Source organism: Osmerus mordax, chromosome 4, assembly GCF_038355195.1.
Source record: "Osmerus mordax isolate fOsmMor3 chromosome 4, fOsmMor3.pri, whole genome shotgun sequence".
NCBI classification, from domain to species: Eukaryota; Metazoa; Chordata; class Actinopteri; order Osmeriformes; family Osmeridae; genus Osmerus; species Osmerus mordax.
Genome location: NC_090053.1, coordinates 9,462,599 through 9,476,131, shown reverse-complemented (window position 1 = coordinate 9,476,131; position 13,533 = coordinate 9,462,599). Strand labels below are relative to the sequence as shown.

Sequence of the window (13,533 nt, the reverse complement as noted above, 5' to 3'; positions counted from 1 at the left end):
GAAGATCTTCAAAATCAAGTTTGCACAAGGCCTACTTCACAAAAACAGCCTCGAACTCGCCCTCATCATTCTACGACAGGCCCTCTTCACTCCCTCTCCTCCTTTGCTATGTGGCACCATATTTGTTGACTGTGTCTGCCCGCTCACTCTGAAGAGACGACAGGGCCCTTCATTAGGGCTTTGACAAGCCCACTCTCTAACAGTGATGAGATTATTCCTAATTGGTGTCAGGGTGGATTAAGGTCCGGTCCATTGCGGGCCCACTCCTGGCAGGTCTAGCCCGGGCCCAGGCCCGCGGGACGCTGATGAAAAGCTCGAGCTGGCCCCTCTCAAGCTGTTTCTACTGGGAGTGGACTAGAGGAGGAGTGGAGGAAGAGAGGAGAGGAGGACAGACTTTAGCCTAATGACTCTGTTTGAAGTCTAATGAAGGCAGGACCAGGGGCCCCCCGGCCCTGACCTCTCCTCTCCCCTCACACCGCCCCGGAGGGGACGCACACACAACAAAGGTTGTCATTACCCAGGGGCCTCCAATGCTGAGGAAAGCGTGGAGGCAGTTTGCGTTGCCATTGTGAGCGGGGAGAAAAAAAAACATTTATTTACATGCAAACAAAGTTAGCGAGAACTAAGAGAGGTTAGCGAGCCTCTTACTCTCCCACAATGGAGAGCAGAGAGGAGAGCAACGGGGACAGCTATCAGATACAAATCCTCTGACTTGTTTAGTTGTTTATTTTGGACATTTTACGGGGAGTAAACACCAGTACTTTGCGCTGGACGAGACACTTCAAATATGAACCCTTTCAAATTGGATTTACACAGTCCATATCTTAATGTTGTCCGTGTGTTGGTTGTCACGGCCTATGCCCAAAGTTAAATAAGAATCCTCTTCAGACTGCTGGTCACGGAGGTGGTCGTGTCTTCAGGGTTCAGAGAGTCTGTGTAGATGGAGCTGCCCTGCTGACCTCAATGCTGAGTGAACAGGTGTCACAGCACACAACTGCCTCCTCCCCCCCCTCCTCCTCCCCCTCCCCCAACTCCTCCCTTCCGATGCAGAACTCGCCTCCGCAGCGGCAGCCCAGTGTGTACACCTCCTTATCTGGGAGGAGAGAGAGGGGGGAAAGAGATGGAAGGAGAGGAGAGCGAGACGGAGAAAGAGGCCGAGAGAGGGACGGCAAAAAGGGACAAAGGGGAGGGAGAGAGAAGGGAGAGAGACAAAGGGGAGGGAGGGAGAAGGGAGAGAGAGGGGGGACGTCAGAAGAGAGGACTGAGGATATTGGAAAGTTGACCTTTCTCTTTAATTCATGGATATTTCTTTTGGTTTCCCTTGTCACGGTGGCAGAGTGCGGGCGCCGTGTTCCGTCTGAGGTGATGCGGATGACACTCACCCTGGTCCCAGCTCATGTCGTCCAGACAGACGTGGGCATCCACAGGCCAGTGCTGCTTCAGCTGGCTGGCTGTAGGGACACAGGCATTACATTTACATTTAGTCATTTAGCAGACGCTCTTATCCAGAGCGACTTACAGTAAGTACAGGGACATTCCCCCCGAGGCAAGTAGGGTGAAGTGCCTTGCCCAAGGACACAACGTCATTTGGCCTGGCTGGGAATCGAACTGGCAACCTTCAGATTACTAGCCCGACTCCCTCACCACTCAGCCATCTGACTCCCGGCTCACGTCAACATGGACACACTCATCACAGAAAGAAACCACCGGATGGATGAAAAGAACATACAGTTCAGTGTGCTCCCTTTGTCATGGCTTGTTTGAAAGAACAGCAAATACGTTATTGATCGACAGGGTGGACTCCCCATGGAATCCAACCTGTGTCATCACATAGCTCGGATGGTTAGCATTCTATTTGCCCACGTCACCCCGGTAATACTGGTTACTACGGTGATTCTCCTCCCTAACCCGTGTGCTGGTTTCAGTCTGCTGGGAATAGGGTCCAGGGTCGGCTGGAAGGTTTTCCAGTAATGGTGAACTAATGGAGCTGGCCAGTAACTAGGGCCAGACTGAGTCTAGATCAGACCCCAGAGGGCACATGGCACACTGCCAAACAAGCAGGACTGGCCTGATCATTAACTAAGAGGCTGTCCTGTGTGTGTGTGTGTGTGTGTGTGTGTGTGTGTGTGTGTGTGTGTGTGTGTGTGTGTGTGTGTGTGTGTGTGTGTGTGCAGTTGTTTGTATGTGTACATGTGTGCACAAGTGTGTCTACAGGGGAGAAATACATCATCCACATTAGCATCTCTGGTCCTCTCACCTTCCATGTACTGTGGCTAGAGCATGTTTACAGAAGGATTTGGCTACGGGCCAATCAGGGGTCGACTGTCCATCAAAAACACTCTGAACAAGCAGATGGCCATCAGACTGCCTGAAGCCATGCTGTAGCCCACATGTGGTCATTTACACACACACCCTACAGTCTAGTTACACACCCTATGAACTAGTTACACACACTACAGTCTAGTGACCCACCGTATGCTCTATTTACACGCCCTACAGTCTAGTTATCCACAGTACAGGTGCTGGACAGGGAGGGCAATGTCGCTGGACAGGAAGGGCAATGTCGCTGGACAGGAAGGGCAATGTCGCTGGACAGGAAGGGCAATGTCGCTGGACAGGAAGGGCAATGTCGCTGGACAGGAAGGGACAATGTCGCTGGACAGGCAGGGCAATGTCGCTGGCCAGGAAGGGGAACAGTGCCGTGAAAGAGGCGGTCTGGGAGGGGGCCGACCCTCGTGACCCCGTGCAGAGCTGCGCGGATGGGGGGAGCGGCTCGTTAGGGTGGGGAGCTAAGAGGCTGCAGACGGCACCAGGAGCGAGAGGAGACGGAGCGACGGGGCGACGATGACGACGGGGGGGGAAGTTAACATGGTAACACGTCCCCCCCTCCCCCCACCGCCACCGTGGCCCTTTCACCGGTCTTTGTGAAGAAACGGCAATTAGCACGTCGTAGGGACTCACCACTTTGAGCGCTCGTCTGTAATTAGCCCGAGGGCTACCTAGCAGCTACGCCCTCCACAGAGGCTGAGGGTGAAGAAGTTTTCACCTGCTACCTCCCCCCCCCCCCCTCCCCCTCCAGCGTTTAGGGACAGGAGGAGGAGGGGGAGGGGGGGGGGGTCTGTCTAGGTGTCCTCTAATATATGCCATTCTTATACACAGACAAAGCTCCTGTTACAGCGGATCAATCAATCGGAGAAATACCATCAATCCTAAATGCACCGTCTGCGGTAAGTATACCCTTTATGTGCATAAGCACTGCATTAAGCAACTTCATTACGGACTGCTCTCGCGTCAACGGTTTATCATGCGACGCGGATCGATGACATTTGGAACGCAAGTGAGATGGGATTCCTCTGTCGGTTTGATTGCGGTTGGGGGAGACATATTTGGCGGCCAGGTTTTGTAAAGTTTTTGCAGATAGGTATCTACAGCCGACAAATGGGATGGTTAGGATGATGACTGAACCCAAGCCAGCGTGAAGCCAGAGTGGGATTAAAGATTTAACGCAACTCAAATTCTATGTACGATCCTCCGAAAACAGTCAGTAAAACAGTCATTTGAAACACTGACACTCCCATTTGAACACTGACTTTGGGCTGCTCAGCGGCAGCGTCAGACCAAACTAGATGCAACCAGAGAACTGGACACTGGCAGGCCAGACCAGACCCGAGGAGAGAGGGTTGTCACGGACACAATATTCATGCGTTAAATAGAGATAGTCTAATTTCACTTATATGAGTCCAATCACACAGTGTGTTCCAACACTGGATAGATGCAAACGACAGACACCTCTCCAACAGACTCCCACCTAGCTCCCCGCTCATCCCTCAATCCGTTTATCCATCTCTCTCTCCACCTCTCCGTCATCCCCTCCTCTCTAATAACCAGGGAAGTGGATCGGGCCTCTCCCGGTGAGTCTGGCTGGGGAAGGAAGGCATGTTGTTGTTAAGCCGGCTGCTGGTGGTGCAGCTCCAAGGTACGTACGGTTGGGAAAAAGAGTTGATGATGGAGGTAGACCAAGGGGCCCGTGTGTGACCAGGCAGCGGGGTGTGTGTCTGTAGGGGAGGGTGTGATGGGGGGGGAGGGAGCGTGAGACCACTGGGGGGGGGGGGGGGGGGGGGGGGGGGGGGGGGTTGGCATCATACACAGACAATGGTAAAAGCCAATATCATCACGAGGGGAAGTCAGACAGACAAGCCTCAATTCAGAGACACTCTATGCATGTCGATTCTTGTACCGACTGTGTGTGTACTGTGTGTGTGTGTTTGTGTGTGGGGGGAGTGGAGCGGGAACTGTGTGTAGCATGGACTGTGTGTGTGTGTGTGAGGCAAGGACTGGGTGTTTGTGTCTGGGTGTGTGTGTTCTGCAGCAGTGATGTGAGAGCAGTGAGTGTTTGTCCCCCACAGGCGCTGGGAGGCCTGCTCCTGCTAATGGCACGCAGGCCTCGATGTACATTTATTGAAAGTCCTAATGGAGAGTTGGGGGAACCTCTATCCCAGGGCCAAGTCTGCACGTGTGGAAGCCTGTTTTGTGTACGTGTGCGGAGGCGGTTGTGTGTGTATGAATGTTTGTATGATCGTGTACGCGCGGTATGCGTGTGTGTGTGTGTGTGGGGGATGAGGTGGGGGAGGGCTGGGGGGTTGGAGAGAGCCAGCCTATCACTTCACGTCAGGACAAGTCAAGTGTGACAGACTTGACCTACATTTCCCCTCTCTCTTCCTCCTCATCTCCTCCTTATACTCTCCTCCTTTCACCCCCTCCTCTCTTCCCTACAGTAAACACCCTCCTCTTTACACCCTCCTCCTCCTCTACTCCTTCTCCTCTTTACAACCTCCTCATCCCCTCCTCCACTTTACACCCACCTCCTCCTCTCCTCCTCTTTAGACGCTCCTCCTCTACTCCTTCTCCACTTTACACCCTCCTCCTCTCCTTCTCCTCTAGACCCTCCTCCTACTCCTCTCTTCCCCTCCTCCTCTTTACACCCTCCTCCTCCTCTACTCCTCCTCCTTACACCCCCTCGCCTCCTCTGCTCCCTACAACCTCCTCCTCCAGACTCCCCCTCTTCCCCACCAACCCCTGGAAGGACAGGTAACATTATATTCATGAATTGATGAATCAAAAAAAACTGAGAACTTTGATCATATACAAGAAGTGCAGGAAAGCTCCCACCCTCAGCAGAACCGCCGCGTCGCTAATTAGCATCGCCAGAGAGCCTCCTAATGGAACTGAGGAATGCTTGCAAGTTTCAAGGAAATCGTGAAGGAGGGAGATGCTCTTAAGTTATGCAAACTGGATTGCTTTCTGCCTCATTTGGCGTGACCTTTTCAGACGACGAGGCCGACTGCTTCTATCTGTGTGGCTTTAGTGACTAATGTCAGCTCCGACTGGGTGGAGCAGCATACTAAAGCAGGTAGCGCAGGGGGCGCGTTCGGGGGGGGGGCTTAATTGAGCGTGAACGCCGGGTAAAGATAAATAAAAGCACTAAAATCCAAAGGCGTAATGAAATGAAATCATGTTTCATGTTGGGGTGAATCACAGGAGAGCAATCGGGAGGGAGACATGCTGGTCAGAAGAGACAAAGCAGCCGGGATGTGGGCCTGACTGTCTACTGACTACCATGACAACCACAGTGCATCGGGGCTCGACCACGGAGTTGGTCGTCGTGATCACACACCCACGCTGGAGGACTGGGAGGACTGGGTGAAGGCAGCAGGACTGGGAGGACTGGGTGAAGGCAGCAGGACTGGGAGGATGGAAGAGGAGACATACAGGAGGACGGGAAAGAGGGAGGACAAGGGAGAAAAGAAGGGAGAGGAGGAAGGGGAGGAGAAGGAGGGGGAGGGGGAGGAGTAGGAGGAAGGGGAGGAGGAGGAGAAGGGGGGGGTGGAGAAGGAGGAGGAGAAGGAGGGAGAGGAGTAGGAGGAAGGGGAGGAGGAGGGAAGCTCACCCCGTAGCTGCAGGTCATACTCTCTCCTGCTGTCCTGGTTGCTGAGAACCTTCCAGGCCTGACCCACCTCCAGAAATCTGAGGAGACGACCGGCAGCTTCCTCCTCCGACACGTCTGGACCCTGCTTGTCTGGGTGGTACTGCAGGAGAGCGCACACACACACACACGACCAGGGTTACAGTCATCCCAGAGACAGGAATGACTGTAGAAGTCCTAAGTAACAAGTTCAGAGTCAAGGCTTACTGTAGAGATACGTCCTAGAACTTGACGTTGTGTTTGTTATTAATATAGAGAAGGGGAAGGCCCAGGACAAAATTAGTCTGTATGTAGAGTCTGGAACAGACTGACACAGAGGAGGGTAGAGGAGAACAGAGTGAAGAGGAGGGTAGAGGAGAACAGAGTGAAGAGGAGGGGAGAGGAGAACAGAGGAAGGAACCGAGGAACAGAGATCCCACACAACTACAGAGACAAAAGGCTGCATCTGTGTCATCAGAGAGCGACAGGTGTAATGACACAGCTAACCACCGCCATCACCACACACTATAAACATGACCAGGGTAACAACTGTCATTAGTGGGCCGCTGAACCTGCACTTTGAGATGGATGAGAGATGGAGATACGGGACTCTGGAAGGAAGGGTTGGAGCAGGTAAAGAGGGAGGGGAGGGGCCGGGAGGAGAAAAGGACTGAAGGAGAGGGGAGAAGAGGGGTGAAAAGAGGAGAGGAGGGCGGAGGGGTAGCAGAGGAGGAGTTGATGGTGGTAGAGACAGTAAGCACAGCAGACAGAAGCTAGGTTAATTAGCCCTCAGCCGCCAGTGACAACCTGCCAGCGACGAGAGAGAGAGAGAGAGCGAGAGAGAGAGAGAGAGAGAGAGAGAGAGAGAGAGAGAGAGAGAGAGAGAGAGAGAGAGAGAGAGAGAGAGAGAGAGAGAGAGAGAGAGAGAGAGAGAGAGAGAGAGAGAGAGAGAGCGAGAGAGAGAGAGAGAGAGAGAGAGAGAGAGAGAGAGAGAGAGAGAGAGAGAGAGAGAGAGAGAGAGAGAGAGAGAGAGAGAGAGAGAAAACACTCCCATCCAGCCAGTGCCCATGTCACAACCTGCGCTGACAGCATTTTCTGGGTAATTTGCTGATGGACCCATGATCTTCTTCTGGACAATTTACCAGGGCAGGCCCACAGCAAACAAAAATAGATTGAGGCACTAAAATCACAGAGGAGAATGACAGACAGATCTGTCCTCTCCAAGACCGAGCAGATAAGAGGAGGAAAAGGAGGAGGGGAAATGTGTGTGTGTGTGCGTGTGTGGGGGGGGGATGAGGACGGGAGCACAGGCCATGTGTCTTAAAATCCAAAATAAAACAGTTACGACTAACGTTTTTGGATCATTATTGTTCCTGCTGTTTTTAAGGGAGTTTTAAGAGAGTTTGGCCCAGCACACTGACTGCAGACACATGACAACCAGGCCAGCCAACTGTTACTGTAAGTAATAATCTCTTGATTAATATCAATATGGAAGTGCCCTCTGATGTGGTAACGCTATGGAGGTTCCATGGACTGCCCAGGCAGCAGGCTGCAGCCAGGGCTGGGTCATGGCTACAGATGGCCTGTTAGCTGGCCTGTCCCAACCTGAGAATACTCTGAACTCTGCCTCCAGGTCGACTGGGCCTCAGTCCTTCTCTCAGACAGGAGGAATAACACTTGACTGAGTAGTGGAGAGCTGTGAACAAGGCAAAACTTGGATTGTTCACATCAAGCTGAAATGAATGGTAATTATATTCTTGCACTGGCAAGCCGAGCATGGTGACTATATGCATGTTTGTGAGTCGTTTGTTTGGTCGCTGTGGTTCAGAAGCTGGACCTGTTCTAAATATAGTAATGATGCATGTCCTGAACTGCACTCACCAATGTTTTCCAGCAGGACAATTACAGGGACAGGAAAGACTGGCTCAACTGGACTAATAGTTTAAAGAAATTACTTACAAATTCCAGTTAAAAGGTAAGTAAGGCCAGGTGGGCGTGCTCCAACTATTTTCTTGATTGTGTCCTCGTGCTGCCTTCGGGTCACATGACCCAAAGGTTCATAACGAACCATCGTTGTGTTTACCCAATTTTACCCAATACAAAAACAAATAAAAATTATTTTCTTTCAACCATTCCAATGTGGGGGGTCTGAGACAGCCCGACAGTTAAAAGAAAATTCTTCACTTTGTTTTTGTATGAGGTAAATTTGTCGCAATACGACGGTGGGTCACAATGACTGATGGGTCAGAATGACCCGAAGATAACACAAGGGTTAAACTTGTAAATGGAGCAAACTGACTAAAGGAAGTGGGAGAATCAAATCCTACTTCCCTACACACTAACCATCATCCAGTACTGACATCTACAGCAGTGTTGTTGTAGCTAAATGACCCCACCTACAGTCCCCAGTGCTTAACACTTACATTTCAAATCTATATATATTAAATGGAGACTCCTTGCAAAAGGTCTGTGAGGATACGTTGGTAAATCTACTGATTTATTATGGAGACTTTCCAGAAATTATCCATTGATGTTATGGGAGACTCATTTTATATTCTTCCCTCACACCTCCTCTGCCTATTCTTCCCTGACCTCAGTGGAATTAGAAGTGTTTAAATCGCTGTCTCTTTGTAAGTGTTGTAAAATATTAATTTATCATGCTCTCACAGAGCGGAGAGGTAGCGACAATAAAAAGCTTGGCAACTTGAGAGTACTGGGACTCCTGACTAAACATCATCATCCTTGTCTGCTCTCCCTCTTCCTCCCTCGTTCCAGCAGAGCAGTAAAGCGCTGAAGCACCAGAGCCTGCGGGGGCAGAGGCCAGGACTCTACTGCCCCCTAATGTTGGAGGCCTACATTGGTCAGAGTTGCACAGAAGGGATATAAGAGGGTTAAGAACTTGCTAGTGTAACACCGGATCACAACTTTCAGTAAAAATGTGTTCAGTTTCGCACCGCAACATTATTGGAAAATATTATTGCCCGGTTAGCGACCAAAACATCATGAGCAGCACAGGGCAAACTTCTGATTCTGTTCCAGGAACAAACTGTTATTTACAAAGGCAACAGTACAATTGTCTTTCTAGGTTACTTAATGATTAAAGGACAGTGACTGGTTATGTAGGCACTACATTACTGCAGTTATTAAAATGAAGCAGGGATTATACAAAGCCAGCTTATGTTCTACTTAACCTACCAGTTTAATTGATTTTTTCTGACAAATACCCTTACATATTTAACCAAGTCAAAAGAGAAATATGCAGTTAACTTATTCACTTTAAGTTATAACTATCAGTTCCCTATCTGCCCCCCTCTATTTCTAACCCATCAATAACATTTAACTCAAGGGAAGGTTGAAGGAAATTTAGGCAGAAAAAAAATGAAGACTTGGAATCACATCAAACTACAAAAGAAACTCGGATGCAGACACACTCACACCAGGCGACACACAGGGATGGCTTGTATAGGCTAGCTTTCATGTTGTTTACAGGCATGTAACCCTATTCACATTTTATATACTGCCTGTGACGGCAGAGCTAGCTTGCAGAAAAGACAAGTGAACATACCAACAAAGCCAGTCTCTGGTACTTCTGTTTTAGTTCTTGTAACCCATCCGATGGAATGGCTTCCAGTGCTGAATACCAGTCTTTTTGAGATCCGTCTGCATGTGTCATGCTGGGGAACAGGTCATCTTTTGAACCTATTTATCTAGTTTGCACTAGTTGACTGGCTGTCAAATTGTAGCTACTGTACTACAGTATACGTTAGCACTAGCTAGCTGGCTAGCACCGGGACCGCGTGTTTGGTCGGGGCAGTTTAGATTTGCACCTGTATAGCCGCTGGAAAAGCTTTCTATTTTAGACCACGTAAAGCTAGATAGGATAACTGGAATACCAGACAGATAACCATAGAGACTGAAAAGATTGCTAGTTTCTAGAAAAATCTCCTTCACGTTGTTTCAGCTGTCAGTTCGCGTGTCACGTTTTCAATGTCCCCAGAAACAGTGATGATTACACAGAACGAGTTAAACCTGAAAATGATCTAATTCTTCTTTATTTTATTGTCATTAGATATAACTTTTGTAGGGACTAGATTTTTTATAATAAAAATATATATTTAGCAAATCTGCCAAAAGAATATAAAGTGTGTCAACTCGTTTAGCTAGGGTTTCTGCCCGAACAGTAAATATTGTAACACACGATGGACAAGCCATTGGCGGTTTCTATAGAAACTGAAACAGTCTCTTGTATGCAATAATAATGATAATTTAAAAGGCTGATCAGCCTAGAGTTATTGGAAACAAATCACATTTATTTAACTCTATTTAGCTCACTTAAATTCTCAAAGTAGCCTATTATGTGTGAAATGCTAAGCTTGTGTTTTCAATTTACTAACAAGAGCTTTATGACTACTATTTAATTTGGCAAGCAGCTAGAGATTTTAGGAAGGCAGGAATAATGTAGCACGAAAAATGGGAAATATTTTTTTATAAATCACTAGGTATTTTTTCTGTTGTAGTAAGACTTCCAGTGTAATGCACGAATAGTTAGATAGTTGACTTTATTAAACCCCGGGGGAACTTCAATAATCATCGTAGCAAGACACATACAATTTCAGAAGACAACAGGTTCATGAGCACAAATATTCAAACATAGTTACACATTAAGTCAACACCACAGCCTGCAAAGAGCAAAACTATTAGAATTATAAGTAAACAGAAAGGCAAGTCCCAGATCAGTCTCTAGACTGATCTACATATGTATCTACATACATACATATAAGTGTAATACGTTATAACATACAGCATATGTTATATACAGTATGCATTGAACATAGTGATACAAATAAATAAATTAGAATTGAATTCCATAAGAAGTTCAATGCCAGCAAGTCTCACAAAGGAAGATTAGGCCTAGCTGAGTGAACTTCCAGAAAAAAGGAAAAGACTAACCTGCATATGACTCTTAAAGCAGCTGTGTTTGCTAATTGAGTTGGGAATACTGTAACAGTATAGTTTTTTTAGGTGAGAGGGTGAAAATGTGTATTTTTTAAAACTACCCGTGCACACACACCTCACTCTCCTGTCTGAAGCTCATTAGCCCCGTCTTTAATGAGCAAGGTGATGGATAGATAGCAGAACAGACAAGTGACATATTGTTTGGCCTTAATTATTTCCTAATTTTGAGGAATTACAAAGCAATTAGAAACGTGACAAAATAGTCTCCACACATTGCACGGGTGGCCCACAGGGATAGGGAGGTTGAGTATGCGTTGAGGGGGGTAGGCTATTCAATTTTTCAGATAATCTGACAAATCTAATTCAACACAATTTTGGAACAGCTTGTATCTTCAAAAAGTAACCGTGAGTTCAAACTGCTCTAGTAGGTTGGGGATGGTTCAGTAGTTGGTTCTTTCATTACTTTTACTAACATTTTTGATAATCCTGTATTCTTTTGTAGAGGAATTAAAATACCACTCAAACAAATCCATAAATAAGTTCCATAAAACTACTCTGTTAATTAGAACTATTACTTATATGAAAACCACAATTAGCTCAAGCAGGCAGGATTTTCCTTTTGTTTGGATCTGTATATTTGAGTTACTGTAGGCTATTTCAGTTCACATGATGAATATTACCATATAATGACGCTGACGTTCAAATTCTTTCTTCTCAACTTTTAGTTTTACAAATAGTTATTTATTCTGTACCTGTCCATTCTGATTAGTAATAGAGAAGAGTAATGCTCCCAGGAACTAATTACGAGGGAGTGATTAAAATCAATAGGCCTAATCACGTCCACAACCCTCACACCTCACTGCTCTCCACACTCCTCCCTCTCTCATTAATTTATGGAATTATTGACCCACTCATGAACGAGTGTCTCATTAGAAATCAAAATAGATTTGTTCTGATCAAAGCCTTCGTAGGCAGTAAAGTTCTCATTGAAAGTCTGGAAACTTGGCTCAGTTCTTTCTTAATGATTGATTGATTGAAGGTGTCTTTGGAACATTCTTCAGGAGTAAAGTTATCTGCATCTGGAAGATGAAATCTCCTCATATGCTGATGAAATCTAGCTTTTACTATCATTACTGATAACATAATACAACCTAATAAAAGTATTATCTATTTTGTCGACGTTTGAATATTAAAATACTTGGTAGAATGCACAGCCTTCAGGTAAAAAATGATTGTGTCAAGACACATTCCTTAATACATTTATTACCCCCCAAAAGTTGGATGGTAGTCTTTCCCTGTGGTGTCCAAAGCATGCTTTCATTTGTAATGCCATTGGACAGAAACCATGCCACAATATAGTTTTAATAACACCTAAGATATACCAATTTCAGTATGGTATAGAAATATATATTACCTTTACAAAAAGGTCTTAGAAAGCAAAAAATTATAAGGGGAATCCATGGGAGGTGGGGGAGGGGGGGATACAGACAAATATATCTGATACCTAAAGAACATCCATATATTTCAAAGGATTGTATACTTTGATTGTATACTGTATACTATTATTAAGATTTATTCTATTATTCATATTAGTATTTACACTACACTCAGTCAAGAGATTTTTATTAAATATCTCAATCATATTAAAATACAAACAATAATAAGCCAAAATTGAGAAAGTTTCTACATTACAGTATATGAGTTAGAGTAAGGTAGGAGAAACTGTACACATTTCAATCCAAAGTTGTGTGAGGTATGATCGCAGATGATTGGCTTCTGAAGTTCAGTACCACCAAAAAAATGATGAAGAAAAAAAGGTGTGCATTTTACAGTGCATCATTTTTACAGAAACCGCTGAAGCATGCGAGAGTGTTGTAGTTTTGGGTTAGGTGTCAGTGGAGGTGTGTGTGTGTGTGTGTGACGAGCAGGCTAGCGGACCAGTGGGACTGGATGGTTGAGGCATTGTCAGGTGGTGCTCAATGTGACCCTCTCCCCAGAGTGAGGCGTTACCGTGGAGCTACACCCGTTCCCTCCAAACTTATTCATCTTTAGGAGCAGATGCATGGGTTGTTAGAGTGGATGCCAAGGATCTCTAATTAAACTAGAAGCCAGCCAGGCTTTGCCTGGAAAGGTACCATGAAAGAGCACGACTGTATGCCTCGTCTTCGTTTCAGTGGTGTGAACACTTCATTCTCCACAGTACTGGACTGAGAATAGGGGTGTGAACTGTCATTAATGAACAGTACGTGTTATTTAATCATTTTGGTCTGTTTTGTGGATTTAAACTGGGCTGTTTTACGCCCAGTTGTCCTCCTGAGGTGAATGTTTTACAGTCTTTCATCAGCAAAGTGAGCTCCCCAAATACCTCGCAAAGCCTGGCTTCTACTCTGTTGGAACACAGCATAACCAGGTCATCCTGTCCACAGTGCTGTTGTTTGCGATGTAATTACAGTAAAATGACCTCTCGTCATGATGACACTTCGTTGTTCGAACAAGGCCAAGGCGTTCGCGTGTGTATGTGTGTGCGTCCGTTTGTGCATGCGTGTGCATGTTCCTGAGTCATCTTTCTAAGGTTCCTTTCGTATTTTGAGGTTTCCAAAAAATGAACCTCGGAT

At 46.7% G+C, this 13,533-nt stretch overlaps 1 protein-coding gene across 1 annotated transcript; it reads right to left on the bottom strand.

Moving 5' to 3' along the window:
- Window positions 1-706: 706 nt before the first annotated feature.
- dnajc24 (DnaJ (Hsp40) homolog, subfamily C, member 24) lies at window positions 707-9,940 on the bottom strand. Its single transcript, XM_067235265.1, has 4 exons — window positions 9,528-9,940; window positions 5,948-6,086; window positions 1,383-1,451; window positions 707-1,093 (listed from the first exon to the last, which is right to left on the bottom strand). The coding sequence occupies exons 1-4, from the start codon at window positions 9,633-9,635 to the stop codon at window positions 924-926; spliced, it is 486 nt and encodes a 161-aa protein (XP_067091366.1). The 5' UTR covers window positions 9,636-9,940; the 3' UTR covers window positions 707-923.
- Between the last annotated feature and the right edge of the window lie 3,593 nt (window positions 9,941-13,533).

Coding starts and splice junctions, on each gene's coding strand:
- dnajc24 (XM_067235265.1), bottom strand. CDS start 9,635: ATGACACATGCAGACGGATCTCAAAAAGACTGGTATTCAGCACTGGAA. Junction 1,452..5,947: donor GTATGACCTGCAGCTACGGG/GTGAGCTTCCCT, acceptor GTGTCCCTACAG/CCAGCCAGCTGAAGCAGCAC. Junction 1,094..1,382: donor CGACATGAGCTGGGACCAGG/GTGAGTGTCATC, acceptor CTCTCCTCCCAG/ATAAGGAGGTGTACACACTG.